This window comes from Lithobates pipiens, unplaced genomic scaffold (assembly GCF_037356315.1).
Source record: "Lithobates pipiens isolate NorthernLeopardFrog02 unplaced genomic scaffold, aLitPip1_a1.2 Scaffold_30, whole genome shotgun sequence".
Classification (NCBI taxonomy): domain Eukaryota; kingdom Metazoa; phylum Chordata; class Amphibia; order Anura; family Ranidae; genus Lithobates; species Lithobates pipiens.
Genome location: NW_027507791.1, coordinates 95,955,173 through 95,981,871, shown reverse-complemented (window position 1 = coordinate 95,981,871; position 26,699 = coordinate 95,955,173). Strand labels below are relative to the sequence as shown.

General features: G+C 45.6%; 2 protein-coding genes across 2 annotated transcripts in view; both read left to right on the top strand.

The window, feature by feature from the left end:
* FNTB (farnesyltransferase, CAAX box, subunit beta) overlaps positions 1 to 26,699 on the top strand; it is a 60,194-nt gene that overhangs the window by 5,339 nt on the left and 28,156 nt on the right. The window contains exons 2-3 of the mRNA XM_077464654.1: positions 15,760 to 15,824; positions 23,367 to 23,439. Coding sequence (XP_077320780.1) covers positions 15,760 to 15,824; positions 23,367 to 23,439 — 138 coding nt within the window. The remainder of the gene's footprint in view (positions 1 to 15,759; positions 15,825 to 23,366; positions 23,440 to 26,699) is intronic.
* On the top strand, positions 1,627 to 10,487 carry LOC143943395 (uncharacterized). Its single transcript, XM_077465128.1, has 4 exons — positions 1,627 to 2,341; positions 2,448 to 3,703; positions 9,201 to 9,342; positions 10,132 to 10,487. The coding sequence occupies exons 1-4, from the start codon at positions 2,143 to 2,145 to the stop codon at positions 10,485 to 10,487; spliced, it is 1,953 nt and encodes a 650-aa protein (XP_077321254.1). The 5' UTR covers positions 1,627 to 2,142.

Below are 26,699 nucleotides of genomic sequence, written 5' to 3'. Positions count from 1 at the left end.
CCATAGATCCTTTTTAACTTTCATCTGGGCACACAGACTCAACATCTGAAGTTAGCCATTTCTGACCCCTAGCCCTCTCCTGTTCCTGTATTATCCAGAAACAAGCTTGGGTATGCATGCTCCAAACAGACACTTGTATATAATTTCAATGCAAAGGTCCCTCATTTTGGTCGTAACACTATATTTATATTACCCCCCCCCTTTTTTTTTTGTCTAGCGATGTTTGCCGCTTTGGGCCATATGTGGGGTATTCCCATTGGGGTGGAGTTGGAGTGCTCTCTGTGAGTGACCATCCTGGGCCTTGGGTTGCCTCTCCTGGGTGTGCCCATTTCTCTGGAGCCAAACTGGTTGGCTTAAGGCAGCAGCTCCCCCCCCAAATGTTTTAACATGAATGCAAGATCACTAGGTGTTTTTTTTTGTTTTTTTGCAAGTTTCATCGTTGGTTGTTTGACTGAATTTTTGATGTTATGCTTGTTTTGTTTCACAATGCGTATATTCTTATACCTGTCTTTTTATTATAGATGTATTTACGCCCTGTGTCTAACCACCTAACCCAGAAGAAGAGAACAAATATCACTAACTCGAAACGAGTTGGGTCATCTCTGTTGCTTTTTATTTATCCAACAGAGCAGTGGTTGTCTCCAACTGTATTGTATCTTTGTATTTGCATCCTGTACACTCTCTGTATTGTATATCCTACTTTTAACCTGGGACTTTGGACCATGACAACCTCAATCTGGGGCATTTTTATTTTGATATTTTTTTTTTTTTTTTGCGTGAAAAATCTTTTAAAAGACGTTTCCTAGAGGTTTCATGTTCATGTTTTATACAAAAGAAATATGCTAACCTTAGCAGTTACAGCTGGGAAAACTACAATGGCTGTCCTGTCCTTTTGTTATCAGATTATACACAGGGGGAGAGTGGCAGGATGCAGAGTGTGGGTGCTGATTCAATGGAGGCCATTCTGTAAAGATGTAATTGTTCGTTTTGTCGTGTGTGTGTGTTGTTGGGGTGTATTTTATTATATTGATAACCAAGTATACACCATATCTACTGATTTGTTTTCCTGACTAATTTTCATAGATTAATATTTTCATAGATAATGTTGAATTTCCATGTTGGATGACAGTAAGACCCATTCACACCTTAGCATTTCGTTTTGCGAAGCTCCAAAACTCTCAGGAAGAAAACAAAAAAAATCGATGCATCGCTAATGGTTCAAGGGTAACTCCACTATCTTGGAAGGGGTGAATAAAAAAACAAAAAAAAGGGGCATATACTGTACAAGCTGCACAGCGTCATATTGTAATTGAATGCTCTTGAAAAGGAATGGTCACTTTTAATCTGCAGCGCTGAAATTTTCTGTAAATTGTAATGGAATATGGCAAACTTCCCGAAACGTAATTTCCTTCTTGTGCGATTGGCTCACTGATTTTCTGCACTGTGATACAAGTCGGATTTCTGGCATCCTCTGCTATAAAAATGTTTTTTTCTCAAGTCGTCTTCCAGGACGGCACCCTGAGAGATGACTGGTCCACCTGACAGGAAACACAATCAATCAAAGAGGTTAAAAGCCCCCGCCCCTCCCCGTGCTCCTCAGTTTTTTTGATTGTGTTTCCCCACAGCGAAACCGTTTGTTATTTTTTCCTAGACCCGAAGCCTGGGGCTGGTGGTCTCCCCCTGGGAGCCAGACCAAATGCCTGGGAAGCCTCTGGGTCTGGCAGGATGTTCTCATCCTTCCTGGGGGGTTCCCCTATATTTTCCTCAGGGGGGGCAGCAGAAACTGGAAGAGCCCCCCTGAGCGCTGAAGGACCCTGGGTACAGTGGTGTACCCAGAACTTCAGGGGCCAATTTTCCTCTCCTCTCCTTACCTGTGCGGTGGCCGTGCAGAAAAGGAGCCTGGTGTCCCTTTTGGCTCAGGGTATCTCTCTGAAGACTCCAGGTCCAGCAATCCAGAGGGTTCTTGGTGCAGCTGGAGGCAGTATCTCCCCTTTTCAGCAGAGGTGCTCAGCTTTCTGGGGAGGTTTGGCACCATCTTCCTGGAGCTTGGTGGAGGAATGACATCACTTCCTCCACAGAACAGGAAGTGAGCTCAGAGTTCGGGTCATTTCCTGTCTACAGCAAAATGGTGGCCGTATCAGCATGGAGGTAACCACAGCCTCAGCCTCACAGCTGATTTGCCAAATCGGGGACATAAATCCAGGAGGAGCAGGCGCCCACTTCTCCCACAGACCGGCTGCCTTCGCCTGTGTTAGCTGTCCGAAGAAGCTCACTGGTGCCAGCAGCATGGAACGTGAGGAGAGACCCGCAGGGTCCATGGCCATGGAGGAGACCACAGGGGGTGAGTCTGACCGGCCGCTGGAGGTTTAGATGGGGGAGGGTACCCCAACTCTTCTCCTCTGGGTGGTACAGTGCTGTATTGTAATGCCTGTATGTTTTTGTTTCAGGGGACGATGCCACTGCCCTTGGGGTTGCCAGCCGTCCCGTGAAATCTTCCACCCGCTCTAAGCGTTGTGGAAACTGTAATGCTAGATTACCCCCAGATCATCCTAAACCCTTCTGCTTTAAATGTATACAGAAGCTGACAGGGAAGGAAACCTCTCAGATAATGGAGAAGTTTCTCACAGTACAAACTGAGATGCTGTCCACTCTGAAAGCCTTTCAGTCCTCCCTTAAGTCTAGGGATTCAGAGGCTCACACCAGCAAGGACGCCTCCTCCCAGGAGGGCTCCGCTTCCTCTAGGGGGTCTAGACGGCGGGCAGACAACCCAAGGTATCTCCAGTCTCAGGATTCAGAGGAGGAGGATGAGTCCGAATCCCATGGGCAGGGATTCTCGGACGAGGGTGTGTTGGACAGCCAGGAGGAGGATGAGGGGGAGGACTCCAGGTCTAGCAGGCATATCTTTTCAGCCGATGACATGGAGGGACTACTGAGGGCGGTTTACGCTTCTGAAGGGATTCAGGAGCCCACGGCACAGGTCTCTGCCCAAGACAAAATGTATAGGGGCTTAATTAAACCACAGACCAGGGTTCTTCCGGTACATCCTGCACTCAAAGATATTATCTTAAGGGAGTGGAAGGATCCGGAGAAGAGGCTCCTAAAGTACAAAACATGGAAGCGTAGATGCCCCTTTACTGAGGAGGATGAGGAGAAGTTTTTCAAGACTCCTAGGCTAGACGCCTCCCTGGCACAAGTTTCTAAACAATCCGATCTTTCCTTTGAAGACACTGGGAACATCAAGGATCAGATGGATCGGAGGGCAGAAACTATTTTGCGCAGGGCCTGGGAGGCCAACGCGTCGGCTATGAGCCCCGCGTTGGCCTCAGCCTGCATCGCTAGAAATGCGGACATGTGGATCTCTAAGCTGATAGACCACATCTCCCAGACTTCCAAGTCTAAGGAGGTCTTAGATTCATTGGAGGTCGTAGGCAGCGCTGTTGCATACCTAGCGGATGCGGCCGTGGAGACGGTGCGCACAACCGCCAAGTCCGGTGCCTTACTAAACTCGGCTCGGCGAGCCCTATGGGTTAAAACTTGGGACGGGGATGGCTCATCTAAGACCCGTCTATGTGGCCTCCCTTTTGAGGGTTCCCTCCTTTTTGGTGCTGGCCTAGACCAAGCCCTTGCTAGGTCGACCGAAAAGGGGAAGAAATTCCCTACTAAAACGAGGAGGGATAGGAAGAGGTTTTTTCGTGGCCCCCAGGCAAAGAACCGCTTCTCGGAGAAAAAGGTCTCCCCTAATAGACGTTGGGGGGCTGGGAAGGACAAGCAGAAATCAGGCATTCTCTTTTCCAGCCAGAAGTCAGGCGACAAGACCTCCAAATGACATTCCAGTGGGGGGAAGACTTTCCCACTTTGTCCCTCAGTGGGAAAGGGTCACTCGGAGCCCCCATATTCTACAGATCATAAAAGAGGGTTACAGATTAGAATTTCTTTCCCCTCCTCCCACCAAATTTCTCTTGACTCACCTTCCCAGGGATCCTGGCAAGGCAGCAGGAGTCCTACAGAATATAGAAGAACTGGCCAGGCAGGAGGTCATAGTGCCTGTTCCAGAGGGCCAGCAGGGTCAGGGGTTCTACTCCCACATATTTGTGGTACCAAAGCCCTCAGGAAGATATCGCCTCATCATAAATCTAAGGCATCTCAACGTCTTCCTGCGGTACAAGAAGTTCCGCATGGAGAGTGTTTTATTCTCTCAGGAGACACCTTCTCAGGGACGTGTTCATGGTAACCTTGGATTTAAAGGACGCCTACCTTCACGTCCCTATATTTCAGAACCATCAGGTCTTCCTAAGATTTGCAATTGCCTCTCCAGAGGGAGTTCAGCATTGGCAGTTTGCGGCCCTCCCCTTCGGGCTGGCATCCAGTCCAAGGGTTTTTACAAAGATCCTGGCAGAAGTAGTGGCCTTCCTGCATCTCCAGGAAGTAGCGCTGATTCCCTATTTGGACGACATTCTGATTTACAATCAGAATCGGGATCAGCTCCTTTTGGATCTAGCCAGGGTAGTGGAGACCTTAGAATCCCTGGGATGGATCATCAGCAAGGAAAAATCCTCACTGATTCCGGCCCAGACGAAAATGTATCTGGGATTCCTGGTGGATTCCGCGCAACAGAAGTTAGTTCTACCCCAGAGCAAGGTAGAGGGATAATTTCAGCGGTCCTTTCTCTGTTGGAGGCAAAGACATCTCCATACAGAGGGATTATGAGGGTGCTGGGCCTGATGACGGCAGCTATCCCAGCAGTTCCTTGGGCACAGCTGCACTCCAGGACCCTCCAGCACTTCCTCCTTTCCTCTTGGGACAGGAAAGGGGTTTCTCTAGAAGTAGAAGTGGCCATTCCGATTGAGGTAAAGGATTCTCTTCACTGGTGGCTTCACCCTCAGAGGCTTCAGGGGGGTCTCCTTTGGAGTCAGCTTCAGCCGCTCAGGATAACAACAGACGCAAGCTCCTGGGGGTGGGGGGCCCACCTGGAGGATCTAACAGCCCAGGGTTCCTGGGACATGAGTCAGAGAAAGACATCCTCAAATTTTCGAGAACTTTTGGCCATCGGGGAGGCATTAAAGGCTTTCGAAAGGAGGATCAAGGACCAGGAAGTTCAGGTCCTATCAGACAACGCCACGGCAGTGGCATTTGTCAATCCATCAGGGGGGCACCAGATCTCCAACTCTACTGGCTCTATCTTTAGAGATCATGGGCTGGGCGGAGCATCGGATTATCTCCATTTCCGCAGTCCACATAAAGGGGTCCCTGAATGTAGAGGCAGACTATCTCAGTCGTCAGCCGATTCTTCAGGGAGAATGGGAGTTGAATCCAGAGGTATTCTCCCTGGTATGTCGGCAGTTCGGCGATCCAGAGATAGATCTGTTCGCCCGCAGAAAGAACAGAAGGGTAAAGAGATTCTTTTCCCTTGCCCGAGAGGGGGGCTCAGAGGGGATAGACGCCTTGGCCCAGGTTTGGGACTTCCGGTTGGCCTATGCCTTCCCCCCCCTGGGGCTAATTCCGAGGGTTCTTCAAAAGCTGTTTCTCTCGGAAGGCGCCCTGATTCTGATAGCCCCTTGGTGGCCCAAGAGAGCTTGGTTTCCAACCCTGCAGGGTTGGTCCATAGCCCCGCCTCTACACCTTCCTGTTCGGCGCGACCTTCTCCTTCAGGGTCCAGTTTGCCATCCAGACCCCAGCTTCTTCAGGCTGACGGCCTGGCTCTTGAAAGGCAGAACCTGCGGGAGAAGGGCCTGTCGGACAGAGTAGTGGATACTCTCCTCCTTAGTAGAAAGCCGGTCACAAGGCGTATTTACGCTAAGACCTGGGGGATTTTTTCTCGCTGGTGTCAGGTGAGAGGGACTTCACAGCAAGAGATCCCGGCCATTCTGGAGTTTCTCCAGGATGGAGCAGAGCAGGGGTTGGCAACCAAGACACTTAAGGCACAGGTCGCAGCCTTATCCTGTTTTTTGGAGAGACGCTTGGCACTAGATCCTCTGATCAAGAGGTTCCTTTTGGTCAGAGAGAGGTTGTCCCCTGTCCAGGTGTCTAGGTTCCCACCATGGGATCTTACCTTGGTGTTAGAGGGCTTAACAAGGCCCCCCTTTGAACCAATAGACCAGATCCCCCTCAGGATTCTCACCTTTAAGTTGGCCTTTCTGCTTGCTATTACATCAGCCAGGAGAGTAGGCGATATTCAGGCTTTTTCAGTCAAGGAACCATACTTTCGTTTATTTGAGGACAGGGTTATACTTAGGCAGGACCCCCTGTACCTCCCTAAGGTAGCATCCAGGTTCCATAGGACTCAAGAAGTAGTGCTACCTTCCTTTTGTAATAATCCCCAAAATGAGAGGGAAATTTCTTTTCACTGTCTGGACGTCAGACGTTGTTTATTATCCTACTTAGAAAAAGTTAAGGAGTTTCGAAGGTCCAGCCATCTTTTAGTTAATTTTTCTGGCCAAAAGAAGGGCCAACAAGCCTCCAAAGCATCCATAGCTAGATGGATTAAGCATGCCATTGCTTTAGCCTATGAGCAGTCAGGTAATGCAGTTCCTAGGGACCTGAAAGCTCATTCCACGCGATCTCTGGCAACCTCTTGGGCAGAAAGGGCCGGAGCTTCAGTGGAGCAGATATGTAGAGCTGCTACATGGACAAGCCAGAACACCTTCCTGAGGCATTACAGGGTGGAGTTACTGTCCCCTCAGGATCTGGCATTTGGCAGGAAGGTCCTGCAAGCGGTTGTCCCGCCCTAAGGTAGGCCTGAGCTACTTGCTCCTCTCTCAGGGTGCCGTCCTGGAAGACGACTTGAGAAAATGACCAGTTACACTTACCGGTAACTGTGTTTCTGGGAAGTCTTCCAGGACGGCAGGCCTACTTCCCACCCGTTCTCTTTAGGTATAAATTAAGGTATAGAGTGTGGTGGTGTGGTGTGGTTTTCTTCACTCTCGTGCACTGGTGTGGGTCAATACTTTGTCACAACTGAGGAGCACGGGGAGGGGCGGGGGCTTTTAACCTCTTTGATTGTGTTTCCTGTCAGGTGGACCAGTCATCTCTCAGGGTGCCGTCCTGGAAGACTTCCCAGAAACACAGTTACCGGTAAGTGTAACTGGTCATTTTTTTTTTTTTGGGCGAGACACCCCAATAGGAAATCACGTCTAAGGGGATGCAGACCCTACAATCTTCTTCTTTTTTTTTTTTTTTTTTTTTTTTTTTTTCTCCTCATTAGAGCCCTGCAGGTGCAGTAGCTGACTGATAATTATGAAACCACTCCCATTAGATTCACTATCCACATGGAAACAGACATACACACAACTTTCTTCAGAATAACAAAAGATAGAAATCAGCAACAAAGTTTGTTAAAATCCTTGTACATTGAACACCCAGAGGGGAATTTTTGTTTAAAAAAACAAAACAAAAAAAAAAAACAACGTTATATTCTATATTATTTAGGCACAGTATCACGCAGTGCCATATTGCAAAAAAAATGGCCCAGTCATGAAGGGGTAAATCTTCCGAAGGTCAAGTGGTTAAGGACATCCTCTCCTTAACTAGATATTTACAGTGTTTAACCACTTAATGACCAGGCCTCTTTTTCAGACTTGGTGTTTAAAACTGTTATTTTTTTTTTTTTTTTTTTGCTAGAAAATTACTTAGAACCCCCAAACATTTTATATAGTGTTTAACACCCTAGAGAATAAAATGGTGATCGTTGCAATACTTTTTTTTCACACCGTATTTGCACAGCGGTCTTAGAAGTGCATTTATTTATTTTTTTGGGGAAAAAATTCACTTTCCCAAGGCGTCTTTCAGGACAGCACCTGAGAGATAGTGACTCCTCCCTCGACCTTAGGAAACACCTTCTTCCTCCAAACGTTAAAGGGCGGCACCTCCCTACCACACCTCAGTTACTTTGTTTCCTCCAGCCCCGGAGGGAACATCTTTTGGGAGGGAGTCAAGGTTTCGGGTGCTCCTGAGGGACAAGGCTTCCTTCTTCCCCTTTTTATTTTTTTTTTTATTTTTTCCTCCTCCTCCTCCTCCTCCTCCTCCAGGGACCTGCTGTCCTCCCCAACCTACCCAGGCCTCAGCAGCGGTAGCAAACGGGCTCCTCTTCCCCTCCTGGTGCTCGGAGAGAGCCGAAGATTCGGTGGCCCGCACGATCGCGCTGAAAAAGTGACAAAGCGGGTCACTGGGTCGGTGAAAACGTTTTTTCCGTTGTGGACGCAGGGGGGAGGGGGGAGGACAGGAGCTGGTGCCTATTTCCGCTTCCGGTGCCGAGGCACTATGGGAGTCCAGAGGCGGTGTGTGAAGCCACAGGTGGAATAATGCACACCTGCTATGGAGGAGTCAGTGTCTGCAGCAGTGGGGACAGGCACCAGCAAAGTCCAGGTAGGAGGCAGCGGTTAAAGTCTGCCTTTTCTCCTATATCTGGCTTTTGGTATCTCCCCCTAGTGGTAAGGGGCCTGTCTGGGCACTAGAGGCTGACTGGTTTCTTCTTAGTGCACCTGTGGAGTGATCCTCATCAAAGCAGAGACTGGGTATCACTAAGGGTCCCCTGGTTTTATATTATTTTGTCTTTTTTTTTTTTTTCATAGGCTAAAAGCTCTGACCCAAAGAAGAGATTGTCCTTCTTGCAGGGCCAAAATGGGAGAAAGTTGGGCGAAAAAACCCTATGCAGTGCCTGCATCACTTCTTTAAAGAGGAATTGGCCTCTGTGTGTGAGGATCTGGTTGCCTTTGTAAAGAGAGAAATGCGCCACGATTCAAACTTTTTGTGACTCACTATTGAACCCAGCTGCTAGTCAGACTTCCACTTCAGACTCCTCCCAGGGGTCTTTCTCTATCCCAGTGTTGGAGTCTCTGCCTGAAGAGCCTTCAGATCGGGAAAAGCAGTCCCCTGCTCCTTCCGTTAAAGATTCAAATGAGGAGACTGAGGCAGTCCCCTCTAAATTCAAACTGTCCCTTGAAGAGGTAGATGGGCTCCTTAAGGCTATTCATGCTACGCTTGGTTTAAGGCTTGTTTCACACAAATTATTATTATTATTATTATTTTTTTATCCAGTCCATGATGTCCTGGTAGACACACGTAAAGGAGTGGCAGGATCCTGGATGGAAATTCTCCCCCCAATCTCTAGATCTTTTGAAAGAAGATCCATTGTCCATCTGGTATTAAAAAAACAAAAAATATAAAATAAAAAAACAAAAAAATTGGATGCTGCCTTCTCCCAGGTCTCCAGAAATACAGATCTGGCTTTTGAGGATATGGGAGAACTAGCAGATATGGATAAAAGAATGGATTCCCTTCTAAAGAGAACCTGGGAATTGACCATAGGAAATCTGAAACCAGAAATGGTGATCACAGTGGTGGCCCGTAACCTGAAGCATTGGCTTTCCCAAATTCAAGCTCATATATTGAAATGGAAACGGCAAAGGAAACGATATTGTCATCTCTTCCCACTATTTTGCTAAATAGCGAATGCATCCGCAGAATCTGTCTGCATGTTGACTAGAACTGTGGCTGTAGTCAACTCAGCCAGAAGAGCCCACTTGCTAAAAACCTGGCCAGGTGATGGTGCCTCTAAAGTTAAACTGTGCAGGATCCCTTTGACGGGAGATTCTTTTCGGCCCCGACCTAGAAGCTGTGCTAGACCGCACATCGGACAAAAATAAATCCTTCCTCGTTAAGCGCAAACCCCCAGTTCAGAAAGGGGTTTCGTCCACAGAAACAACGTGGGGAGGGTAGGTCCCCAAGCCTGAGGGGGGGGAATAGAGAACTTGGGGCAAGGGCAGAAGTGGCACGATTTAAAAAAAAAAAAAAAAAAAAAAAAAAAAGTTGCACCCCCCCCCCCCCCCCCCCCCAAAAAGCCCTGAAAAAGCCAATGACGTTCCAAACACGGTGGGAGGAAGACTGGGGGCCTTCCTCCCACAGTGATAGGCGGCCTCCTCCAGTCAATTTATCTTGGGCATCGTAAAGAGGGGGTACCACCTTGCATTTACAAGACCACCCCCACGAAGACTCCACATCGCACACCTTCCCAGATGTACGGAGAGGGCTGCGGCCCTAGTGGGGGCATTAAAGGAATTAGAGGAACAAAACATAATGCACAGAATTCTGAACGGGGGTTTTACTTGCACATATTTGTACTGTAAAAACCCTCAGGGAAAATACAGACTGATTCTGAACCTAAAGCCCCTGAACCAGTCTATATCCTACAAAAGGTTCCATATGGAATCTATCTTCATGGTCAGAGGCTTGCTAACCCAGAATTGTTACATGGTGTCACTAGATCTCACGGACGCCTACCTTCCTGTTCCTCAGAAGCTTTCCAGAAGTTTCTTCGACTAGCAAATAACAATCCATCTACCGTTTCAAATGCTTCCATTCAGCCTATCCTCGTCACTCTGAATCTTCATGAAGGCCATGGCAGAAGCCATGGCTGTTCTGTGACACAGTCAATTTTAGCTTATCTGGATGACCTGCTTCTATTCGCAGCATCTCCAGAAATCTGGAACTGATAAAGGATGTTCTGACAGGTCTGGCGTGGTTGCTGAACCTGGAAAAGTCCTCAGCGCATCACCTACCTAGGATACCTGCTGGACGGACTCCAATCGGTTGAGAGTTTTTCTCCCGGCAGAGAAGTTGAACAAGGCAGTGGCCTCTCTCTCCAAAACAACCAGCAAGTCTCGCTGAGGGCAGCAATGTCAACTATCCCAGCAGTTCAATGGGACATGGGACCACAGCCAGGAGTTATTGGACACCTTAGCATACATTCCACCTTGGGTGTAAAAAAAAAAAAAAAATATATATATATAACCCCTCTGGTGGAGGAAAATCGTGAACCTGTTGCAGGGTTGTCTGTGGCTCATCCCAGTCTCCAGGGTGGTAACCACACTTGGGAACCCTAATGGCACAAGGCACCAGGAGGGATGAGGAGCTCCAAAAGCTTGTCTCAATTGGAAGGAACTGAAAGCCGTTGGATTGGCATTCGGGTCCTTCAGGAAGGAATTACAAGGCCATCACAATTAAGTGCGCTCGGACAATTCCTCTGTGGTCACTTGTATAAACAAGCAAGGCGGCATGAGGAGCAGGTTACTGTTGTCCCTAGCAACACTCTCCCTATGGGCGGTGTTTCTAAAAGGGGGGGGGGGGGGAATGTGGTGGTGGACTTTCTCAGCAGAAAGCAGCTGAGGGCAATTGGGTCCTCAACCAGGAAGTCTTCAATCTCCTAACCAAAAGATGGGGACCCCCGGAGGTGGCCCTCTTTGCATCAAGGGACAAAGCAAAATTCCCGTTTCTTCTCCTTAAACAGGTGGGAAGATGCGCTGGGGTGGATGCGCTAAAACAGAGCTGGTGTTTTCAAAAGATGCTATGCCTTCCCACCACCAGTCTTACTACTGGCAGTGCTGAGAATTTAAAATGGAGAACACCACCTCTCCTGATCATGATGGCACCACATTGAAGGGAAGCGGTTAACCAGTAAATGGTATGGTTAAGTAGCGGACGGCTGCCGTGTCCTTAGCAACCGATGAATCTTCAGCTGTCAGTGGTATTTCCCCCTCTGACTACTGAATGTATAAAAAAGAGTTGCCAGTATTGTATCGCGTATTGCCTTGATGTGCACTATGGTGGCGTCATGCCAGCTGATCGAGAAATCGGCTGGAGTGCCCTTCTGTACTGTGCATGTGTGGGCGCTTTTCGACGGAGGGTGCTATTCGATAGAACACCGGCAATGAAAAGTTTTAAAAAAAACATGTAAATAAGTATCCCTACTCATTCTTGCTCACTTTTTATTTATTTTTTTACCCCCCAAAAAAAAAGTTGCAGTCTTTGACAAGTCCTTTATTTTCAAAAAATATATATAAAGATCCCTTGTAGATGCCCACCGCCACTGGCGACCCAAAAAAAAGTCTGCTCCCACCATTTGACAGCTTAAATTAAGGGGTGTGGCCACCCGCTGATGTCACCGGGTGGCCTCGCACCTTGCGACATTACCCCCCCCCCCCCCCCCCCATATTTATTTATTCCATTGCCGACAATTCTTTTGTGTAAGAATTTCTTACTGGAATTCAGATTTATTGGAGAAGTACAGCAGAAGCTTGTTTTGGCTGTAACTTCTGTGGATCACAGAAGTGCAGTTCCTTTTTAGGATAAAGCCCCTTTCACGCTGTCGGACTGTTCAGGTCCGCCTGTCAGTTTTGACGGCAGACCTGAATGGGTGCTCCATGCTAGTCTACGGAGCAGCGGATGTCAGCGGTGACATGTCCGATCCGCTAAAATCGGGTTGATGCCCCTACGTTCGCATCTGTCCCTGCTGTTGGCTGATGTCATAGAGCTGGTCCAGGCTGGGGAGAGGTTGCGACCATATGGTCGTGATCCACCCAGGAGCCTGGACCGCCACCTGGCTCAGCCTCTTAGCCAGCTGCTCTCACCTAGGTAAAAACCCTAAACTTCTCAATATAGCCAGAGGTGTTAATTGCGGTTTAAAAATATAATCTTACCTCTGCTCTTTTCCTTTCCTTTGATATGAAAGTTTAAAAGTCATGCCAGGAGAGTGTAAACATTAGTTTATACTGTAACAAAATCCTGCGAGCCTTAAAGAACCCCCTACCAATCTGCCACTATCAAGCTGCAAACGTTAAACACGTCTCATACGTTTGTGCACAATAAAACAAAAATAAATATACGCTGCGCTGGAATGGCTATGCACTAAATCTGTATCTTAATCTCTAATTATAAATCCACAAGAATATAATGTGCACAAAATCTGTAACAAGTTACAAGGTATCATGTACAATAACACACCAGGAAATAAAATATCAATAATATTAACCACTTCAATACAGGGCACTTAAACACCTTCCTGCCCAGACCAATTTTGAGCTTTCAGCGCTGTCACACTTTGACAATTGCGCAGTCACGCTACACTGTACCCAAATGAAATTTTTATCATTTTTTTTCCCCCACAAATAGAGCTTTATTTTGGTGGCATTTGATCACCTCCTGCGGTTTTTATTTTTTGCTAAACAAATAAAAAAAATACCGAAAATTTTGAAAAAAAAAAAAATGTTTTTTTTTTTTTTTTTGTTTCAGTTTCAAAACTTTGCAAATAAGTATGTTTTCTCCTTCGCTGATGGGGTTACGCTGATGGGCAATGATATGACGGCACCGATGAGGTGGCACCACAATGAAGTGGCATTGATGGACACCGATATGTGGCACAAATTGGCACGGATTGGCATGGATGGGCATGGGGTAGGCGGCACAGGTGGGCATGGGGTAGGCGGCACGGGTAGGCACTGATAGGCAGCACAGATGGGAACTGATAGGCGGCATTGTATTATAATCTATTGTACTAATGGATGCCAATCAATAATGCATGCCAATCAGTGATGCCCATTGTGGGCACTGATTGGCATCCATTGTGGCACTGACTGGAATCCCTGGTGGTCTAGGGTGGCATACCTTGTCCTTGGCATTCCTGGTGGTCTGGTGGCGTCCCTGGTGGTCCAGTGTGGGCATCCTCGGGGGGGCTGTGCTGATAATCAATCAGCACAGACCCCCCCCCCTGTCAGAGGAGCAGCCGATCAGCTCTCCTCTACTTGCGTCAGACAGACGCGAGTGAGGGAAAGCCGATCACCGGCTTTTCCTATTTACACTGTGATCAGCCATGATTGGACACGGCTGATCACGTGGTAAAGAGTCTCCGTCTGAGACTCTTTACCGAGATCGTAGTTGCCGGGTGTCAGACTGACACCCCGCAACAAGGATCGCCGCGATGCGCGCGCCCCCGGGGGCGCGCAGCGGCTCATAATCACATCATATGACGTCCGGTCAGGATTATCAAACCACTTTGCCACCGTCTATTTGCTATAGGGCGGGCGGCAAGTGGTTAAATGTGAAAAGTGCTAAATGCATACATATGTGATGACAAACAAAGACATGTAAGGAAAAAATGCAAGTGCATAAACCATACAAGTGTCTCTCTATTATTAAAAAAACACTTCTTTGTGGCAGCCTGTCTTGGGCTGTGATAAGAAACACAAAATGTTGATTGATGTGAGACTAGATGCAGGTGACGTGATCATACTATTGACATGCTTGTTACATCCAACCGTGGCTCTGAATCATGCATAGGTGAAATCTTTGAATCCCTTATGGTAATAAGCTCACTAAGAGCGTGTGACCAGCTTTTACACTGAGTCAAAACACGCATATGAACCACTATAGGGTTCTCGGCTGTTTCACTGGATCAGTAGTATCCTCAATGCAATGACCTCAAAGGTGCATGGAAAAAGACTAATAGTGCAATACCCCTTTTTTTTTTTTTTTTTTTTCTTTCTTTTTTAAACAACTTTTTTACTTTTTGGTTGTCTTGGTGCCTAAAGTCCATGGTTTGTTCACCCAGTTTTGCTATAATTTTGCAGTAGCTTGTGTTCTGGTTAAACCCTCAGCATTTATCATTGTTCTTTTTGAATTCAGTAAATTGGCTTCACTGTTCCAATACTACATGATTAGAAAATTTTGCTCTGTTGACTTACCTGGAAATCTGCTTTATTTTCATGTAGTGGGAGAGGATAAGTACTGCATCATGCCGTACTCCATGATACTGGAGCTTGCTACTCATGCAGTAGGTTTATTGAACCGTCCATGAAGTGCTCCCACTGTGTGGATGTGTTTGGCTATACGGCATGCAGTACAAATCGCCTGAAAATTAAGCTCCGTCTTCCACACTTACCTTTCTATTGTTTTAATGCTGCATTCACACCTGAGCGTTTTGCAGCTTGTAGCGCAAACCCTGGAGGAGAAAAAAAAAAATATATATATATATATATATATATATATATATATATATATATATATATATATATATATATATATATATATATATATATATATATAATTACACACCTAAAAATCATTATCATACATCACGGGACACAAAGCCATAGTAGTTGTTATATGGGTTAATAGGCCACCTTCAGGTGATGGACACTGGCACGACCTAAGGCAAAAAGCGCCCTCCCTATATAACCCCTCCCACTACTGGGAATGAAACACACACACACACACACACACACACACACACCAAAAATACATTAATCATTTATTTTGTGTTGAGGTGTGTGTGTGTTTATGGGTTATTTTTATTTTACATTTTATTAATATAAAAATTAATGAAATAACCCTAACTCCATTCTCATGAGGCGGATCCGCTGCCTCGGAGTCCGCCAGCTCAGGAGGAGATCTCTCCGTTAAGCCAGCGGATGACAGGTCCCTCTCTGCTCACTGAGCGGGGAGGGGCTTGTCAAGTGCCGCTAGTTACTATGGAAAGATCGAACGAAAACGGACAGCTTGTCCGTTTTCATCAGATCTCATCCGATCCGCCAGGGACGAATCCGAACGTAGGGGCATCCATCTGAATTTTAGCGGATCGGACCGGGTCGGATGTCACTCCATAGACTAGCATGGAGCGCCCGTTCAGGTCCGCCGTCACAACTGACAGGCGGACTTTAACGGTCTGACTGTGTGAAAGGGTCCTTATCCTAAACTGAACTTAAACCCGGACGACAAAACATTATAATTAATAATAAAAGATGACATACCTAGCAACAGATAATGGTTTTCTCCATTGGCTAATAACGCCAAAGCCCAAAAACGCTCAAGCCCAAAAAAAATGCATACGAACTTGCAAAAAAAAGTGATCAGACGCTACACTTGGGTGTGAATGCAGCCTTACAGAGTCTGTCTGGGAATAGTGTTTTTAAGATTTATGTTTATTGTTTACAGAAAAAGGTGGAGAGTTCTGTGGGTGCCATCTTCACTGCCATCAAACGCAGCCATGGGGCCTTTCAGTAAGTAATTCCATTTATTGTACTGTTTTTATTTATTTTTCCCTCCTGCTTTCTCTAATGCCTTGTGGCCTGTACACACGATCAAAAAATCGCTTTCGAATCGATCATAAGATAATCTGAGCTGATCACGACCGTTCATCCGATGCCAGATTTGAAAAGCACAATTTTTTTATTTGTTTTTTTGTGTACGATACCAGGTCGTATGATTTTTATTTTAATCAGTACGGTTATTTGAAAATACAATACCAATACACTACAACACATCTCATCACTTCCAAATTTTTTTTGTCGTACGAGAATTTTTGTAACTTTAGTAAACTCTTCATTTTCAATATGAGATTGGCATGCCAAAGAACTGGACGATCATTTGCCCGATAGTCTCATTGTGTGTAATGGGTATAAAGCTGCATTCATTGTGTGATATCAATTTTATTTACATGCGTTTATGAAAAAAATATCACAAAAATTTTCTTGCTTGCTCTGTTTAAGGGTTTTGCACAGAGCAGCCCCGACCCTCCTCTTCTGGGGTGCCCTGCTAGTGCTCCAGCCCCCCCCCCCCCCCTTTTTATTTTTTATTTTTTCTTCTTTCTTCCTCCTCCATGGTGGCACCCAATGCAGGCTCCCTCCCCAGTCCTGCTGCTATGTCCATTGACACTGATAGGCACTTGGCCCTGCCCCCCCCCCCCCCGCTCCTGTATTACAGCTTTTGATTGACGGCAGCGGGAGCCAATGGCTCTTTCTGCTATCAAGCTGTCCAATGAGGAGAACATCAGAGGCTAGAGCCGCTGCACTCGTGCAAATCACTGGTTCGGAAGTCCAAGTGTGCAGCACAGAAGGTTTTTCACCTTGATGTATATAATGCATTAAAGTGAAAAACCTTGAGCCTTTACAACCCCTTAAGTATACCAAGATGTCTTTTGGGTTTACTGTGCAGCTGAAAACCATACTTCAACTGACACAGATGTTTTGTGAACTGGTTTCATGCCAGAATACTCTTTTTACCACGATTTGGGTGTACACATCTCTGCCACTCCTGCACTCTTCATTATTTGCCTAAACATATCATCCTTTAATCATGAGTGCCTGGAAAATGTTAGGGTGACAGCATGGTGAAGAGTGATTAAAGGGCACACAGCAGTTCCATGTGCAGCCTGATTTCAGGTATGTGTAATGGTAAATCGATAAGTGGTGTTTTTTATTTTATTATACCAATTGTTTTTATAATGGCGCTGCAGTTGAAGTAAAGACTGACGTTATATCTGCCTGGCAGTCCTCCATATTTCCTTTTTCTTAATGTTTTCAAATACATTTATTGAAACAGTGCAGTTTACACATTCTTAACAATCTGCAAATGAGTTTAAGTTCACAACAAGCTGATCCTGTATCTACGAGCGCTGTGTAGTAATTCATCTTCAATATTCATAGCAGAAGCCCAGAAGTCTGCACTGTAGTCGCAGCAATGTGGAACTATTGTTTAATGGCAACAACCCTCATTATCGCTCAGCATCTAGTGTCAGCCCACTTTCTCTGTTTACATTAGGGGTAATTAGCCATTTAAGCTACTGAGTCGCTGCTGGGAATGAGGGGAGCTACAGTCACTGCTGGGAGGGGGGGATCTGGAGTTTCTGATGGGGGGGGGGGGGGGGGTCTTGGGTTTTTGCTAGGATGCAATGGAGAAGGACTTAAATGACTTCAGTGATTTTGCTGTTAATGTTGGAAATGCCCCTGCAGATACAGGATAACTTAATGTAGTATTTTTTGAGAGAAATCTAAAGACTGCTACTTTTGACTGCTAGTTACATGGCTGTCATGCTAACCCTTTGGTTTCAATCCATTTGGCCACAAACCTATAACAAGTATGTAGTTAGGACTCGCACGCGTATGCAGTGTTCTTACAATGCATCACACTGGTTCCCCCTTTTTATTTATTTTATTTTTTTAAATTCTACTCTGCACTGCAGCACTGGTGATGTGCATTTCCCTGACTAAAAAAGCACAAATAGCATGTTGTTATTCAATGCGATGTTTGTTTGCTATAGTCTTGGCTTTATGGAGACTTTCCCTCATTTGCTGAGACAGCAGCGGGAGCCCATTGGCTCCCGCTGCTGTTAATCGGAGCCAATAAGGAGAGAGGGGGGATTGTCTTATGGTTGCGTAGAGCAGCGGCTCAAGAACAAGCACACAGACACAGCAGTGGGAACTGAGCAGCACTATGTGTACGAGTGAGGCTCAGGAGCGAGACCGCATGAGTCGGAGTGCCCACAGGGCAAGTGGCTTTCTCTGGGGCACTGCTCGAAGGAGAGGAGCCAGGAGTACCAGTGGGGGACCCAAAAAGAAAAGGATCGGAGCTGCTCTGTGCAAAACCGCCGCATATTTAGCAATTACCAAAGTAAGCTCAAAGGCACGTCCAGGTGATTTCAACCAGCCCATATCCAGCAAAGACGCCCTCCTATCACTCAAGAGACAGCCCCGTGTCTGGCAAACGGACATTCCCATCCAACATCCAAGCAGCATTAACAGAGCCCCATCTCTGCAGTCAGGCTACACACAGCTTCGAGAGCGGCGGCCACCGCCAAAAAAAGGAGCATCCAGTCTGCAGTGAAAGACCGTGGAGGATAGGGTGCGGATATCCCTCTGCCCTCCATGGTCTTTGGCAATGTGAAGACGCCAGCTTATGCAACCTCCCTCTCGTGTCATGCTCACCCTGCTTTCCTATCTCGCGGACTGTCTAGCGGAGGTGCTGGAACCTAGTTCCGTCAGGGGAAAAAAAGGAATGAGCCTAGCAATGTAACCAATGCAAGTGTAAACAAGGGTTGGGGCCCCCCCCCCCCCTTTCATAAATTTTCTCCTTAGTGTATGCATAATTGGGTAGTAGTCACGTTGACCAATGAGGAGGGAGAAGCCTGGATAGATATGGAAGCTAAGGGGAAGAGGGTGGGGGGGGGGGGGAGGCAAGCATAGAGATCCCAGAAGTAACCAAACACTCAAGCCCTGCCTGATATGAAGAATGTGAAAATGGGACCAATCCTGTCCATGTGAGTGGGTATGACTCCATTCTGTCTTCTTCCCAAGCTATCATGTGACCATTTTGGAACCCTTCTGTCCATTCCAAAAGCCCATTCAGCCAGTGATGGTGGTTAGTTTTGTTGCCAATGTCTGGCTATTACAGATAAAGTGGCAGTGAGGAAATGTCTAATCAAAGTCTTTTTGATTTTGTTTATAGAAACCTGGCAGCATAGCCTGGGCAAGTTGGGGAGTTGATAGCCCACAAGGCTGTCATAGTTGTAGTATATTCTCCCAAAAAGGGGTGATTTGCGGGCAAATGCACTAAATGTGAGTAATAGTGCCAGGGGCCTGCAAACATCGACAGCAGGTATTGGGGATAGAAGGATCCGTTTTTTATGTCCGATGGTGGGACAGTGGTACCATCTAGACAGTTTCATTCCTGGACCCATGCAGCACAGTGTCTTGGGCAAGCCCTGGCTCACGGTATAAACTACAGGCTGTAGACCATAAAAACAGTGTTTGCAGCAATGTGCCCATCCTGAAGTGTCCATGAGAATAAGTAACTTTTCTCCTAGGGCCCCTTTCGGGGTGTGTATGTGTAGGTATATCTATCAAGAGAGGTAGGTGTTCTTTACCAGAGGGTAGTCATTGGTGCATAATAATCAAAAAAGAGTCTTGTGCAAATCGTGCCACTCATATATTTTAATCAAGGAACTCAAAATAATACTACGTGAAAAAATCAACCTATAAAAAGGAAAAAAATGTCCATAAAAAAGCACAAGTCTAAGTAAAAAATAAATGGAAAAAGGACCAATGATGCAAAGCCCACTAATCCGGGCTCCCAGAACTCTCACCTTAAGATGGAGTAAACAAGCTGATCAAAAAAGCACCCCAGGAATCTCTCATTTCATTCACTATATTTAGCCATCAAGGAAATCCAGATGAGGGATGTAATAATAAAATTCCGCCACTAGAGGGCCAATCCTAGCATATAGGCTTTGCACTGTGGATCCTCAGATATATTCCGTAGTGTATGGCTCAAAACAAGAGGGGAAGGGGAAGGGGAGAGAGGGAGAGAGAGAAGACTCCAATGGTGTAGTATTTAAAATAAGCAGATCGATTTATTAAAACAATATCAAAGACTCTCACATTCAAAACAGAATGAATAGCACAGTAAGGAAGATGGTTGTGTGGCGTCTTCCGCCAGTCTTACTCTACTTCCGGTACGTCCTACGGCCACTCCCTATGCGTTACGTCATACCACGTGACTTCTTCATGGGGATCCCCATGAAGAAGTCACGTGGTATGACGTAACGCGTAGGGAGTGGCCGTAGGACAGTGGTTTACTTTTGATATATTTAATTTATTTTTTCCATTTGTGTATTAGTAGTTTAGACATTTGATTCACTTTAGTCACATTTATCACTTAGTGGCGTGAGGGCTTATTTTTCCAGTCATTGGTGCATGTTGCTGCAATAAAGGTACAAGCTGGCAGCTCATGTCAGATAATGTGCACTGAGGCTGGAGATACATGATCGAATTTTGAAAAAAAAAAAATTCTTTTAAAAATCAGGAAATTTGTGCATTTTGTGATCCGATGGTCCCACCATTGATTTCGAAATTCGGCCAACCAAGCCTTCAATTTCACCTAATTTTGCTACAGAAAATAATTTTCGTGGCCGGGAATCTCCTTTTTTCTTTTCTTGCACATGCGCATTTCTCTTTCGATTTTTACATTTCTCGCACGATTCTCCCATCCTTGATTTAGAAAATTTTTTGTTTTTCAAAGAATTTCCAACATGTCCAATTGCTCAAATTTGATTGCCACACAAAAATCAGCTGTTGCTGCAGCCCACTAATGGTGCGAAATACGAACAAAAATTCTTAGATACGTTTTTTTAAAGAAAATTCTTTCACAATTGGACCCATGTAAGGCCTGTCTAAGTCCTGCGCTCGGTAGTGGAGTGTCACACCGGTATGATGGAACATAACTCCTTTTAATAGATGTTATTTTGAGAATTGTAGTGCTCCCTGTGCAGTGTAATACATGACATGATTGAGGTTTTTGTAGCGGCAGTAAAGATTGATTTTTAGGCCTCGCCGCATGCTGCTTTCTCTGTCACTTTAGCGTTTGACAAAATTTCCCCATGTAAATCTGTTTGAAATTCCTTTTAAAAAAATTTATACAGCAAGATGAATGTGAAATTGGCAGAGAACGTACTGTGCATTTAAAGCTGAAATCAAAATATGCTATATATATATAAAATTGTATTTAAATATTCATTTAAAAATCACTAAATCAATTTTTTAGTACCTGCGTCTTTTTTTTTTGCGGATTCCAGTAATCCTCTGTACAGCAGCACTTAGACTAGGAGAGGGAGGAGCAGTCTTGTTTTCCTGCACACCCAAAGGAAACTGCTTACAGAGAGAGATGCTGATCTGCACAAGAGATATGAAGCCACCGCCTGTTTTGTGCTGGCTGGTAGGGCTGTCTAAGGCCTCCTTCATACACGTGATTACACATATACACTGGATTCCAGCAGCAAGGATCGGTTTTGGCTGGGATGACGGGTGTCTGAATGGCAGCAGCTGCTCAGCCTGTACAAAGCAATGACAGGTTGGCATCGGCCATCGTTCACATGTATGTGGATGTCTGAGCCTGGATACAGCCAGTTGCGTCCAGGCTCAGATGCCTATCCCTAACTGCAGGTGATCACCTGGTGTGTGGATACATGCGAACAGCGGCAGCTGCGGTCAGCCTGTACAGGCTTGGCGGTCACCGCTATTCACATACACCTATCATTCTTGCATTGGAATCTGGTGTATACGTATAATTACCCTTGTGGTGGAGGCTTCAATTTCAGGCCTCAGACCTAAAGAGGAGGTCCAGGCTCCTTCAGAAAAAGTATTTGTAGCTGCTGGCTTTTTTTTTTTTTTGTTTGTTTTTTCAATCAGCTCTCGGGTACTGTCACTGCCATTCCTTGTAAGGGAAACCAGCAATGAAGGCCTTGTCAACTGTGCTTTTGTGAATGGCCTGGCAGTGGAGGAGGGCTGAACTTCCAGGTGACTTTGCCACAGCAAACTCGCCGAGAAGTGGAAAGGGGTTTGCACCCCCCCCCCCCCCCCCACTTGAAAGGTGGCAGCGCGGGGGTGGGGGGAAGCAAGCAAACAAGTGGAGCATACCTTTTTGGGTGGAGCTCCGCTTTAACATAATTACAACTTCTTTGACAGAGAAAACGGCCCCTATATTTTAGCCCTTTTCTTGGCGATGAGTGACTGTAATTTCCTCCCAAAACATGTAGAGAATGGAGGCAGTAGATGACGTTGAATTCTTCTCTCTCTCTCCTGTGGGCCACAAGTCAGAATTCTTGCCTGCCTTTGTTCCTTCCTGGGTTTTTTTTTTTTTTTTTTTTTTTTTTTTTGCACTTGATGCATTAAGCTAAAACTTGGGTGCAGCAGCCCCATCTCTGTCCTGCAATTTCTAGGAGTGACTCAACTGGCTGAGACTACTGATTGGCTGAGACGCAACAGTGGTGCCATTGGCTCCCGCTGGTGTCGGTCAAAGTCAGCTAGCCAATCTGTGAATGGACACAGGGCCGTGTGGCTCGGGTGTCCCCATAGCAAGCAGCTTGCTGTGGGGGTACTCAGTGGAAGGGATGGTCCCGAGAAGAGGATGATCTGGGCTGCTCTGTGCAAATACACTGCAAGTGACATGTTTTTTTAGAGGCAAAAAATTTTACTTTTACAATCACTTTAAGTAATTTTCAGGTCTAAGATGCATATATTAGTATGTATGTAAAAAATTGCTTGTGATATTGTTGGTAATAGTGGTGTGCAGACCTTTTTGTTAACTCAAAGTTAAAAAAATAAAAAAAGCCAGGCAACTTCTTCTTTCTTCCTTCTTTCTCCTTCTCCTTCTCCTTCTCCTCCTTCTCCTTCTCCTTCTCCTTCTCCTTCTCCTTCTCCTTCTCCTTCTCCTTCTCCTTCTCCTTCTCCTTCTCCTTCTCCTTCTCCTTCTCCTTCTCCTTCTCCTTCTCCTTCTCCTTCTCCTTCTCCTTCTCCTTCTCCTTCTCCTTCTCCTTCTCCTTCTCCTTCTCCTTCTCCTTCTCCTTTTCTTTCTTCTTTCTTTCTTTTTCGGAAAAGCAATGGCTGATCGGATTCATTTTTATCATAATGCAAAATAAGAGTATATACGTGAATGTATTTACTCCTAATACAGCATTAAACATGTGATTGCCATTAAACGCCGTGTTAGGAGTATTTAACTGTATATGTGTGTATATATATATTGGAAGGGATTTTCTTTTACCTTTTGTAAATTACCTTTTACCTAAATTACCTTTTGTTTATTGAAAAATTTCACATCAGTGAGACAATACAAAGATAGCATAAATCTGGAAGGGATTTTCAATACAGCAGCCTATTGGATGTTTTTACTTCTATTCATTTGTGTGTTTTTGGTGCAGGTTGGGAATTCATAATACATTTTATCATAAGTGTTTTACTTTAAGCAGAACTACATTGTGTTTCTTACAGGCTTGTATTGGAGAGGGAGCTCCATGCCCACTACCTACGGAAAGGCTTACAGCACCTCTCCGACTCCTATGAGGTAATTGTGTCCATCTTGCCAATGACCACTGCTGTCAGCCTGTCCATACCATGTACAAGCTGAGTGCTCATCACTATTTGCATGCACATGTCCTTCTTTGCGTTGGAATCTGGTGTAGGAGCCCTTTAAAGTAGAATTCCAGTATTAATCTACCTAATCTTAAAACGACTCCCACAACCCTTCTAACACCTATACTAACTACTCTGGGGAATAATAAACTGTATGCTTGCCTATTCTTAAGCCTCATACACACCACCTAGGGTGTTTTTATTTTATTTATTTTATTTTTTTCATTCAACCCAGCAGATTGAACTGACAGCTCGGGTAGCAGCTGCTGTACTAACAATCCGATATTAGTGCAGAGCTCTCCCCTGCTGTTTTATTGTGTTCTGACACTCCGGTCAGCACTTTCAGCCACTGGCCAAATGTTTTTTGGTCATGAGCCTTTGGAAGGAGCTGGCCAAATGGCTGCTGTTCTCATGGGCTGGATGTTGGCCCATTTTCTATTGAAAATGCATGCACAAAAGACACAGAAGGCTTCAGACTTCCCTGTTTCTAATCTTTGCATGGAAAACCTCTCTCAGAAACTGAGCCCTGTGGCATATCTGCACACACACAGGGGGGAGAACCTGTCACTTAGGTGAGAAAAGGGAAAGTGCTGCTTCACAGGTTACATGTTCATATTGGGATCTCTGAATTTGTCAAATGAGTACATGTGATTGACCACTGACTGACATGGTGACTTCTCAATCACTGACTGCTGGACTGCAGGTTTAGTGTCATGCACACTAGGAGCCTGCAGAAAAAAAGCAGCATAGAAAACGCATAACACAAAGATGATAATGGCTCATGTTCCACGTGGGTGTATTCTCTTCCCCCCCCCCCTCCCCCCAAAACCTTTCGCAAATTTTTTCAATTTACACTTCAAAACTATTGTCCATCAATCATATTTTTTTTGCTTGAAAGCTTCTCTCAAGAGTACCTGTAATGGATTTTTATTTATTTTCAGCTTGTAAACACAGCCTTATTCCAAAATGGATTAAATTCATTACTTTCCTCAAAATTCTACAAACAATAACCCGCAAGGACAGCGTGAAATAAGTTTGTTTTGCAAAGATTTAAAAATATATATAATATATATATATATATATATATATATATATATATATATATATATATATATATATATATATATATATATATATATATATATATATATATATGTATGTACATAAGTATTCACAGCCTTTGCTCAATACTTTGTTGAAGCACCAATTCCAGCCTCAAGTCTCTTTCAGTATGATGCTGCAAGCCTGGAAAACCCATTTTTGGGCATTTTGTCCCATTCTTCTTTGCAGGACCTCTCAAGCGCAATCAGGTTGGATAGGGAGTGTCGGTGCACAGACATTTTTTAGATCTCTCCAGAAATGTTTGATCGGGTTCAAGTCTGGGGTCTGGCTGGGCCACTCAAGAACGTTCAGAGTTGTCCTGTAGCCACTCCTTTATTATCTTGACTGTGTGCTTATGGTTGTTGTCCTGTTGGAAGATGAACATTTGCCCTGAGTCTGAGTTCCAGAGCGCTCTGGATGAAAACCTGCTCAAGGATGTCTGTTCATTGCTGCACTCATCATTCACTCGATCCTGACTAGTCTCCCAGTTCCTGCTACTGAAAAATATCCTCACAGAATGATGCCACCACTATGCTTCACTATAGGGATTGTATTGGCCAGATGATGAGCGGTGCCTGGTTTTCTCCAGACATGATGCTTGCCATTCAGGCCAAAGAGTTCAGTCTTCTTCTTTTTTTTTTTTTTTTTTTTTTTTCTCTGAGACCAGAGAATTTTTTGTTTCTCCTGGTTTGAGCCCTTCAGGTGCCTTTTGGCAAACTCCAGGTGGGCTGTCATGTGCCTTTTTTACTTAAGAGTGGCTTCCGTCTGGCCACTCTACCATACAGGCCTTATTGGTGGAGTGCTGCAGAGATGGTGTTTTGTTCTGGAAGTGTCTCATCTCTACAGAGAAAGGCTGGAGCTCTGTCAGAGTGACCATCGGCCTCTTGGTCCCCTCCCTGACTAAGGCCCTTCTCCCTCGATCACTCAGTTTGGCCCACTCAAAAGTCCTTGTGGTTCCAAATTTCTTCCATTTATGGGTGATGGAGACCACTGTGCTTGTTGGGACCTTCCATGCTTCAGAAATATTTCTCTACCCTTCCCCCAGATCTGTGCCTCAATACAATCCTGTCTTAGATGCCTGCAGACAGTTCCTTGGCCTTCATGGCTTGGTTTGTGCTCTGAAATGCACTGTTAGGCTAGGTTCAAATTGCAGCGATGCGGGAACGCCGCAAATACGCGGCGGGTTCCCGCATCGCATACCTCCCGGGGGCAGTTCACACTGCCCTATGCGAACTGCTGGGAGTGTCAGTGAAACGTTAATGACACCCCCAGATCAGTTCACATATCGCAGTGCGATCTGCAAACTCGGACAGGAATCGGATTGCATGGTGTGAACACCCATGCGATCCGATTCTGCTGCAGACAAAAAAGGGTCCTGTGGGAGTTTGGGCCGTGTGCGATGCGAATTCAGCCATACTATCTGTATGGCTGAACTCGCATCGCACAGAAATCCGATTTGCTTTGCACTGCAGTGCGGTGCGAATCACATCCGGTTCTCGTAACCGCTGCAGTGTGAACCCAGCCTTAATGTCGGGTCTTGTATAGACAGGTGTGTGTCTTTCCAAATCATGCCCAATCAACTGAATTTACCACAGGTGGACTCCAAGTTGTAGAAACATCTTAAAGGGAGTTCTGCTTTAATAAAAAAAAGATAAAAAAATAAAAATAAATCAGTCAGCAGCTAAAAATACTACAGCTTCTGACTTTTTTTAAATAATCAGACACTTACCTGTCCAGGGTTCAGCGATGCAGGGGGGTGAAGCCCTGCTCATCTCCCCCCTCTGCTGTGCTGCTGGCATTGTAACTGTGGGTGCCTGGCTATGGCTTTCACAGCCGGGCACCCACTGCACATGCACAAGCCATGCCGTGACTGGCTGGGCATTCATCTAGGACACCTGTGACGTGTCCCAGGTTGCCGAGAGGGGGGGAGGGGAGGGGAAGAGCTGATCTCCCTTCTGGTGTGCGCCCCCCCCCACCCCCCAAAATTACACGTCAGCTTAAAGCGAAAGTTCCATTTTTGGGTGTAACTCTGCTTTGCTTTGCTTTAAGGATGATCAGTGGAAACGGCATGCATCTGAGCTCAATTTTGCG

Bases quoted from the DNA above. Each gene is read 5' to 3' on its own strand.
- LOC143943395 (XM_077465128.1), top strand. From the start codon at position 2,143: ATGGAGGTAACCACAGCCTCAGCCTCACAGCTGATTTGCCAAATCGGG. The intron at 3,704-9,200 runs GCAAAGAACCGC...GCCTTCTCCCAG, and splicing joins GGTTTTTTCGTGGCCCCCAG to GTCTCCAGAAATACAGATCT. The intron at 9,343-10,131 runs GTAACCTGAAGC...AAAAACCCTCAG, and splicing joins GGTGATCACAGTGGTGGCCC to GGAAAATACAGACTGATTCT.